Source organism: Eufriesea mexicana, unplaced genomic scaffold (assembly GCF_001483705.2).
Source record: "Eufriesea mexicana isolate 0111107269 unplaced genomic scaffold, ASM148370v2 scaffold12515, whole genome shotgun sequence".
NCBI lineage: Eukaryota > Metazoa > Arthropoda > Insecta > Hymenoptera > Apidae > Eufriesea > Eufriesea mexicana.
The window spans coordinates 197,593-207,190 of record NW_016920072.1 but is presented as its reverse complement, the minus strand read 5'-3'; the positions used below and the strand labels follow the sequence as shown (position 1 = coordinate 207,190).

General features: G+C 29.6%; 3 protein-coding genes across 3 annotated transcripts in view; 1 reads left to right on the top strand and 2 right to left on the bottom strand.

The window, feature by feature from the left end:
• The window catches only part of LOC108553699 (pro-resilin), a 9,735-nt gene extending 8,037 nt beyond the window's left edge, over window positions 1-1,698 (bottom strand). The window contains exon 1 of the mRNA XM_017908710.1: window positions 1,624-1,698. Coding sequence (XP_017764199.1) covers window positions 1,624-1,644 — 21 coding nt within the window. The 5' untranslated portion in view covers window positions 1,645-1,698. The remainder of the gene's footprint in view (window positions 1-1,623) is intronic.
• A 4,434-nt stretch (window positions 1,699-6,132) lies between these two features.
• Window positions 6,133-8,011, bottom strand: uri (unconventional prefoldin RPB5 interactor). Its single transcript, XM_017908673.1, has 6 exons — window positions 7,783-8,011; window positions 7,375-7,624; window positions 7,145-7,291; window positions 6,905-7,052; window positions 6,338-6,848; window positions 6,133-6,255 (listed from the first exon to the last, which is right to left on the bottom strand). Exons 1-6 carry the CDS (start codon window positions 7,843-7,845, stop codon window positions 6,133-6,135), a joined length of 1,242 nt encoding a protein of 413 aa, XP_017764162.1. The 5' UTR covers window positions 7,846-8,011.
• Window positions 8,012-8,430: 419 nt separating this feature from the next.
• RpL35 (ribosomal protein L35) lies at window positions 8,431-9,594 on the top strand. Its single transcript, XM_017908678.1, has 3 exons — window positions 8,431-8,497; window positions 8,895-9,031; window positions 9,315-9,594. The coding sequence occupies exons 1-3, from the start codon at window positions 8,495-8,497 to the stop codon at window positions 9,544-9,546; spliced, it is 372 nt and encodes a 123-aa protein (XP_017764167.1). The 5' UTR covers window positions 8,431-8,494; the 3' UTR covers window positions 9,547-9,594.
• The last annotated feature ends 4 nt before the right edge of the window (window positions 9,595-9,598 follow it).

Sequence of the window (9,598 nt, the reverse complement as noted above, 5' to 3'; positions counted from 1 at the left end):
AAAATATTGATAAAATTACTGTGTTAATCTCTAATATTCTTATGTCATTATAAATAGAAAATTATTTTTATAAAGCTTGATAAAAATTTGTAAAAATTATATATAATATCAACTACTATTCTCATGTTAATAGAAGATTTTATATTACAACAGAAAATATACTAAAAATTGTTAGAGATAAATTTGTGGATAAACTAGAAAAACTATTAGAATAGTAAATTTTGAATGTTGTCAAAATCTCCATAACGTCTCTTAAACTCTGATTTTCGTAACAAGCACCACCAAATCGTGTATGCGTGATGTCATTTTAACGCGATGTTAAGATAGTTGCACGTATACCGCTTGCGACATGCACATGTTATTATTTATATTCTCGTGTAAAGCGTACGTGCTTACGCCGCATGAACGGAGATGATTACACGGAACCAAGTCCACTTACATAATGAAATGCAACAGCTTACTGTGTACCTACAAAATGAGCCATGTAACGTTCAGTTGCGCCTGGAAGCTGACAACCAATACACCTCGTGCACCGGGTGCACACTGGTTGCGCATATAGGATGATGTTGATCTAATCGTCCCAATTGAATTCCTGGATAATTTTTTCCCACTCTATCACAGCTACTGAAGCAGTATTACCAATGATGGAAGCACGTGAGGTTAATAAATTGCATTTGCAACATTTATAATCGGATAAATAATAAAGAAAACCTTTTTCAGTTTTATAGGTTAAGTTTGAAACTATTGGAATTTTCTGGAAGACATATTTCCGGCGAGGGAAACTAATACGATGTTAGTACAGGAAATGAAAAGATTATAAAGGTATTCTGGGTTAAACTGTAAGTGATTGATATAATTAGGGGTAATTAAAATTAATTTATGGAAGTGTCAATCATTTTACAAAAGAGAAGAATAATTAAGTAATTTTGACTATTTCCAAGTGCTAAGGCTAGAAGAATGGTGAACCATGTGAAAGTGGATAATTATGGATATGAGTGCAAAGCACTGTAATTTAGGTTACCCATAAAGGGAATTATTACAGCTTAGGAAAATTAAGGATTGCTACGGAGAACTGTCATAACCGTTTAACGTTAGTTTTACATGCGATTTATTGTATACTAATTTTGGAAATTACATAATTTCCCGAGAGTATTATTAATTAATTATCTCGTCAGTGTTCGCAATAAAAACTCCTGTCAGTCTATCTAACCCCGAGTTGTTTTCAAATTAAAAATAAAACATTCAATTGAATGATACTGAACAATTTTTAAATTTTTAAATTCAGATATTGAACATACTAACGCACAGAATCTTCTAATTCCCTTGCTCCAAATCATTCCAAATCATCGTTCATCCTATACAACTTGAATTCCTAATTATAAGATCATACTTTCTGGACAACTATACACCTCCATTGCACCAAGAACCTAGCCAAAGATTAAATCTCTCTAAAAGCGACTCCTGTTACCATACCCATACATCGGCAAATCCTTCCACCAACAGGTCACCCAATGCGTTACTTCTCAGATCACTGCTCACGTATCAACAACCATAGAACTCGCGGCAGGGTAGCACCGGCACCAAAATTCAGACAGTTCCACACGATAGTGAATTCCTGATTACCTGTCGCACCACTCTCTCCATACTGTTTCGGAGTACTCAGAAAACCGGAGCACTGTGCGGAATGCTGAATTATAGTGACGTTTTACCGTATAGCTGGCTTATATAGAGAGCTCGTCTACGCCTACAAAGATCCATTTCCTGTTGAGCACGGATTCTCCTACAGCACCCGAAGAGGATCCGCGTGGTTCCCCCCGAGTATAAAACTGGGGGTCTCTCCTTATACTCCAGTTCACATAAGAACACCAGGCGTGTGGAAAGCCCGCGCTTTATTTCCCATTGTTTAGGCGCCTGGCGTATGCGATTTTGGGGCGGCGCTGGTGTATGAGTGGAACACATCTGCCAGATCGGAGAAAGCTGGTTACTTCACCTCGTGGGACAACCTGCCGGCAGATCTAACCTGCGCGGCAGGATTAATTAGCAAATCGGGGCTTAATTAAGACACAGGACCATTGTCCATCCCTCGGATTTTATGGTGTAACTCTTGACTGAATTCTTCCCATATCGTTCTACCCTCCTATGGAAAGTAAAATAACCTCAGATTGTATTAGACTCGTAGAGGAGTAATAGCATGATCTCATGAGTATTCCATGTTTGGTAAAAGAGAGGTATTGTAGTGTCACGAATGGAATTTAAAAGAGGTATGTGCACCTATTAGGAAAAAGTTAGGGTCGAGGTTGATGACGCGAACTTGATCTGATCTGTACTGGTTTTCTTCCGAGCTGATTTATGAAATGAATGTGGATAAAGGTGATAAAATTAGAAATGACTGTTATTTCATGATCCAGGATTAGATTGGTGTGTATGATGCTGATGATTAGTTGTTAATGAATGTGACTAATTAAAGTAATTACTAATATGTAACACTGATACTAAGTATCGGTATAGTATACGATATTGTACAGTATTAATTCAATATTAATTTAATAAAAAATGTGTACTGTGTGTAGTCACATCTTAATATTATTATTAATACTAAGTATCACTATGCTAAATACCACTCTGACGTATGAAAATACAAAATATTTTATCGTGAGGTTTAGCAACCAATGTTATGTAACTAATTATACTATACACAAATGACAATAATTAAAATAATATGACGAAACATAAAGAAATGTATATAGTCTCTTTCATCTTAATACAAATCAGTATTTTATCAAATGCAACTGAATATTTTGAGTAATTGCAAGAATAAAACGTCCAAAATCGGTCATTTTTAATCGCTTATTGGTTTTTGATGTCGATAAAGTACGTTCAATTGTTTCGAAACAGGCGAAGTTACATTATGGAGATTCATTTATCTCGACGTACCGCAAGATGTCTCCATGAGTCTCTTGGTCAACAAGATTATATAGTACATGCAACGACGCATGTCAAAGAATGGTATGAGCTGGGCATCACGTGCAACGCAAATGAATGCTAGAAGGATGAGATTGGCATGCGGACCGATTTAGAAAGTAGTCTGTATTTGAATGGTGTTAAAATCATCTTTGGACCTGATCATTCCATCTAAACGACTATGTTGTTACATTATTGGAAATAATTATGTTTCGTAATTCATCTTCTCTGTTTCGTCTCGGCTGTTGAGTAATGACAGTCCAATTATTTTTCTGATTTATTCGAGAAATATTTAAAGATTCGTTTCATTTCATTGACATTACTAGAGAGTAATTCTAGTGACATATTAGTAATAAATATAGTAACACTAATGGTGATGATTTATGGGGTACATTAACAATCTCCACATTATGCACCCTGAGAGAACTACATTGACCAACCTAATAGAAGGGTTGAATAACATGATTCTGCAAATATTTATCTGAAAGGACTAATAAATCTATAATTATAGTATTCTTATTTCTGGATCATGAAATTTCGCTAGACAACAAAATCTAGAATAAAGAATTAGTTTTTATGAAATTATCGAAAACAACTTTTCAGAACTAGGACGACTGAAAATATGATTTCTTTAATCGAACAAGATAAGAACAATATTTTTCAAAGATATCTTAAGTAGTGAATGGATAAGTATCAGCAATTTTCTGCTAAATTACTGAATGATACGAGGAAACTAATTAATTAATTCATCTGCAGTCAAGTAACTGAGAATATTTTTCCATGTCCTAGGACTTGCTTGATGCTACCGGACGTAACTGAATTAATAATCGTTGATCTTATTTTGGACAATGGACATAATCATAGGCTCCCGATCTAATCTCTCAGATCAATGGTTCAAATAAAACCTAATCAAGAGTGGTTTATTGTTTATTTAATGTGCGAATTCTCACTTTCGATTCCTTTCGTAACCTTTCCCTGATTGTTCACCGTTACGTGAACGGAAATAATTGCGTTGCGATAAACACATGCTCCCTCTAGGGACAATTTGTTTAATTAACAATGCTTGAAAGTTTTTCGGTAACAAACTCCAATTACAGGGAAGTCGATACTTCATTGTTCAAACGGAAAATTTTGTTGCATATTTATTACATAAACGATATGCCCAAATCAACATTACATTCATTAAGAAATTTTGTGAAGAATAGAAAAACTAAGAAATAACAATTTAAATATTTTTAGTATCACCACATGCATCATATAATTGGAATAAATTCAAATCATAAAAAATCATAATTCCTAATAATGTAGGACCAATAAAAAAATTATCTGAAAAAAAAATAAATAAAAAGTGTATGCTTTTATTAATAAAATTCGATATTTAACCAAACTTTTGTTTTATTAGAAGTACAAAAATAACTAAGTCATTTAATTCCATAATTTGTATTTTTCCAATATTATGCATTTTTTAGATATTAATAGAATTTCTACATAAATAATAGAGAATTAAATAACAATATTGGGTCTTCCTACTTTCTACTCACGATAATCGAATGGATCTTCAAGGCATTCTCTCAATAATCTCTTTTTGTACTAAAGCGTAATAAACAAGGTCAAATGGGCTTAAAGGATGCTCTAAATTCATTCCAAGCGAGCAATTATGCAAGCATCTTTCAGCACAATTTGACCGATCTCTTTCTCTCTTCTCTGTACACGCTAATTTGATGTACCTGGTTCGTTGTGAAACAACATGATGTGAATAATGAATCAACTGGACGAAGAGAGGCATCATCTCAGTAGGCGCCTAACAAAAAGTACTTACATTATTTCGTCATCCTTGGCGTCACAGAACCTCTTTGATCTGACATCAAAATCGAAAGTGAATCAAAGATACATTTAAACGCGAAATAAAACTATTTCAAATATTCTCAGAATAATTCTATTTAAGGATGAATCTTTAGAGCAAAAAAAAGTAATACATATATAGAAAAATCAAACACGAGAATAAAATTGTAATAGAAGAGAAGTGTACTTATATTTATTAGGGTATTAAAAACAAACTATTGAAGAATAAATTAATAAAAATAATACCCATTGATGTCTGCTTCAAAAAAGGAAAAAAAGGGGGTTACATAAAATAATATAGCTATTACGTTTTATTAGTACTTCTTTAACATTTCCACTGTTTGTTTCTAAAAGAGAAAAAAAAAATGAATGAATATCTGTTCTCGAAAATCCAAATTTTCCGAAACAATAATTTTTTTGGAATAATTATTATAAATTTATCTTCAATATAATAGCATTTAATATATCAAATCTTTCGTAACGTCTAAGAAATTTGTACTTGCATTTTACAATTTCTTCCTTGAAGAAATGTCAATGATAATTTCGACAGTGCAAATAACAAATGACAGATAAACACTTAACAAAGAAACAATACTATATAACGTCAATATCAAGTCATTACAATTTTTCAGAGTCGGAGAGTTTAGAGGCATTCTGCATTTCTTTTATTTATTTTTCTTTTTTTTTATATATTTTCGTTTTTAGATTTCTAAATATCTGGATTTTTATATTTTATATTTCTGAACTTTTTAATTTTTGCATATTTTTCCATTTCCCCATTTCGATATTGCTATATCTGTATTCTTTATACAAGATCAATAGTATTCCAAATAATTCTTATTCAATAGCAACAATTTCAGTCGAATATATTAACATCCTATTGACCAAATCAATTGTTTGGTCTGTCATATGTTACATTTTATTAATGCGAATGTAAATTACTTTCTCAACCATCAGGGTGTGTACAAACCATGACATGTATCATATAATAATTCATATACCAATCTTTATTATTTTACTTTCTCTATTAAATAATTAATCATTAAAAAATATTTGTAAAATCACGAAAAAATCTTATCCAAAAATCTTTTCATTACTACATTCTTAATTTAAAAGGACCTGAAGATTAAAAATGAAAAGTAGTCTTTTTCCTTGATTTTTGAGTTACATTTTTTACCGTTTTTAAATTTACCAAATTTTATTTTTAATAGAAAATCGGTAACTATTAATTAATTAAATATTATAACATATAACTAAATTTTTATGGGAAAATATTTTTTGTTAAAGAAAAGTATCATCAAAACAATTATTTATCAAAACCTATGCATGTTATTGTTGTCTTGACTGACGATCTCTTTTAAATTTACTAACTAGTCGGGTATCATTATTCTCTTCCTTTTCCAAAATTTTGTTTGTAACTGTTGTATTCCTTTCTTGGATGTCTTTTACCACCTAAAAAAATTTAAAATATTTTTATTTAATACTATTATTATTTTGAAAATTTTTAATTTATAAAATTCGATAAACTAATTACAGCTTCATAAGCTGAAGATTTAATAGTTTCTTCTTCTTCCTTTTCCTCTTCCATACTATAATCTGATGAAGCAGGTTGTTCTGGATTTATATCGTTTGGCGATCTTTTTAAAATAGATTTAGATCTAAAAAATAATCTATAAATATCTGCTGGTGTTTCTATTGAATCTCCATCTGATTTCACAATTGGATTATTTTCAGAATGGTGGAATTCTATCAAAAGATTATCTCCCTCCAAATCTTCTGTGCTTTTGCTATCTTCTTCTTTTTCTTTTCTTAAATTTTCTTCCTGTTTGTTTAAAATATGTTCTGGTTTTGCAAATAAAACAAATTTTTTAATCTTACGTGATTTAACAAAATCATTAGGTTGTTTTGTGTCAGAATCAAAAACTTCTATATCTTCTTCTTTAGGCTCTTTCTCTTCTTCACTTTCAGAACAACTTTCTGATTCATAATATGATTCTTCTTCTTCTAATTCTTCACCAAAAAATTCATACTTTTCATTTTCTAACCTGTAAATTGAAATAACTTTTAAAAGATTTGATATTCTAGCTACCCATAAACATACCTATTAAATTCATCTGCTAATTCTTCTTCAATTTCAAGCTGATCAAGTCTATTAAATAAATCTTCTTCAGTTTCTATTTTTCTTCTTTCTTCCAGTCTTAGTTTTGCCAATTTTTGATGATACTCCCTTTCTCTTTCTCTATGTCTTTCTGTAAAAAAAAGTTAAAGGATACTTACATACTTATAGAAAATATTGAAATATAGAAAATATGATTTACAAGAAAAAGATAAAAATAAGTACTTTTCCACTCTGTGATTTGATCTTCATTCCAATGTTCTACAATTTCACTACCATCAGAATCTTCAAAAAAATTATTTTCTAACATTATCATTCTAGTTTCATACAAATTCCTTTCTGCATTTAAATTGTTTAAAATTTCATCAGCTTCTAAAAATAAAAATTTACAATTATTGTTTATTAAATTCTAACTATTTCTTATTCTACATTATTTGGCGATATATTAAACATACTTTTTATTCTTCTTTCACAAAGTGCTACTGCACCTGAAGTACTATACTTTGCAAAATATCCATCTCCCAAGCAGGTAAGTATTTCATTGGTATGAATTAATTTTCCTTTCATTAGAGCACGTTTTCCAATTGGTACCATACAGTTTACATATAAGTCCTTTTGGAAAATCTCTAATGCTTCTGCAACTTTCTGATGATTTTTTTTATAAGCGGTCCATATTTTGCACTGTTCTTCATTTCGTTCAATTCCCTTCAAACAAATAATATAAATTTTTGAATTATTTTGACATACATATTTTTAATTACATCAAATTTAAATAATAGCATTAATACATAGTTAAGGTCTCAATTTTTAGAATACAGATTTTCATTAAATTTCTCCCTCTTTATTTTTGTTGAACAATATACCTTTGTAAGAGCTTCATCTAGCAGTACACGGTGAACTATTTGTGTACTGTCTTCAACATTCATTGTTGAACTAGAAGTATTAATTAACAATACTTTTGAAAGGCCAGGAAGAGATATAAATAACTTATAATAAAAAAATAATACCAATCATTTTCATATTCTGCATATTAAATGTATTGCGTATAATATCAAATAATTTTTAAACATCTAGCCGTATTAATATTTTTCAAGTAACTTTATATTCATAAATTATAAAAAACAGTTAATTGATGATTTAATATAGTCGCATTTTTCTTGTAATTTAATAGTAATTCTTGTAAATATTCTCTTAAATTGCTCAATTCTTCAAATATAACCTAAGAAACAGTATCCAAATCTGGAAGATCTCCGATATACTGTATAAAGATGTTACTATATAAAAGTAATAATATAAGAATTAGTAATATTTGAATAATATTAATTTTCTTATTAAATTTATTGTAGAAACTAACATAAATTTATAAAAGTTTTATTACTTTAAAATGAAAATAGGAAAAATAAATCTTTTATTTAACAAAAATATATTTCTATTTGAATATAATAAATATTTTCGTTGATAGAGGGCACTAATTTCGCACGTTAGTTATTCACTAGAGACACGTGGTTACATATTTCGTTGGTTTGTGTTTTTCTTTCCTATTTCCCTTTTAACGTTCAAGAGAATACGTGCAAGATGGTTAGTGAATCGGTGGAAATCTGTTTCTGTTTAAAACATCTGTTATAATAATTGTTTTGTTATTTAATTATAATTTCTTTTGCCGTGATACAAATAAAAATATTCTAAAATTTTTATTAATAGAATTATATTTAAGGACAACCGTGTTCATAACCTATCATTCCAATAACATATTTAGTTTTCTCACTTTTAAGTAAATATGTTTTGTTGAATAAATCTTTTTTATTATATCAGTTATACTTTAAATACTAAACTGAATTAAATCAAATGTCTCTTTATTTGTAAAGTAATATACTTTTATTGATGGCAACATCAAAGAAAACATTTGTTGAAATCTTCGAAATTGCCGAAGTATACAAAAGTGAAATGTAAACTAGTGTTGTGCTTATCATTTCAGGGTAAGGTTAAGTGTACTGATCTGAGGACAAAAGATAAAAATGAACTGCTCAAGCAGTTGGAAGAGCTCAAAACTGAGTTGACAAATCTTCAAGTATCAAAAGTTACTGGTGGTGCTGCTTCGAAACTTTCGAAAATGTATGTATAAGTTTTACAAACTTATTATTTTATATATAATATTTAGACTATTATTTTATTTATATCAAATACTCATAATTACAAAATTTACTTAATAACTTATCTGTATTTTCTATACCTAACAAATGTATAATGGGGATTAATTTTATAAAATGAGAATTAATTTATGGATTAAACAAAACTGAAACCAATATTTAAAAGCTATATTCAACTTTTTTATACAATTAAAAACTAGCATAAGACAGTTCATATTTTCATTTTTTATATTTTCTATGTATTTCAGACGTGTGGTTAGAAAGGCAATAGCTAGGGTATACATTATTATGCACCAGAAACAGAAAGAAAATCTGCGTTTGTTGTACAAAAACCACAAGTATAAACCTCTGGATTTGAGGCCAAAAAAAACCAGAGCTATTAGAAGAGCACTAACTCCTTATCAAGCCAACAGAAAAACTCCAAAAGAAATACGTAAACGATCTGCCTTTCCACCAAGGAAGTATGCTTTAAAGGTGTAATTTGCAAGGTACTAACAGAAAAAATAAAGGCTTTTTAAAAATTCAAAACTGT

Bases quoted from the DNA above. Each gene is read 5' to 3' on its own strand.
- uri (XM_017908673.1), bottom strand. From the start codon at position 7,845: ATGAATGTTGAAGACAGTACACAAATAGTTCACCGTGTACTGCTAGAT. The intron at 7,625-7,782 runs GTATATTGTTCA...ATTTGTTTGAAG, and splicing joins TAGATGAAGCTCTTACAAAG to GGAATTGAACGAAATGAAGA. The intron at 6,849-6,904 runs GTATGTTTATGG...TTCAATTTACAG, and splicing joins TTAGCAGATGAATTTAATAG to GTTAGAAAATGAAAAGTATG.
- RpL35 (XM_017908678.1), top strand. The intron at 9,032-9,314 runs GTATGTATAAGT...TATGTATTTCAG, and splicing joins GCTTCGAAACTTTCGAAAAT to ACGTGTGGTTAGAAAGGCAA.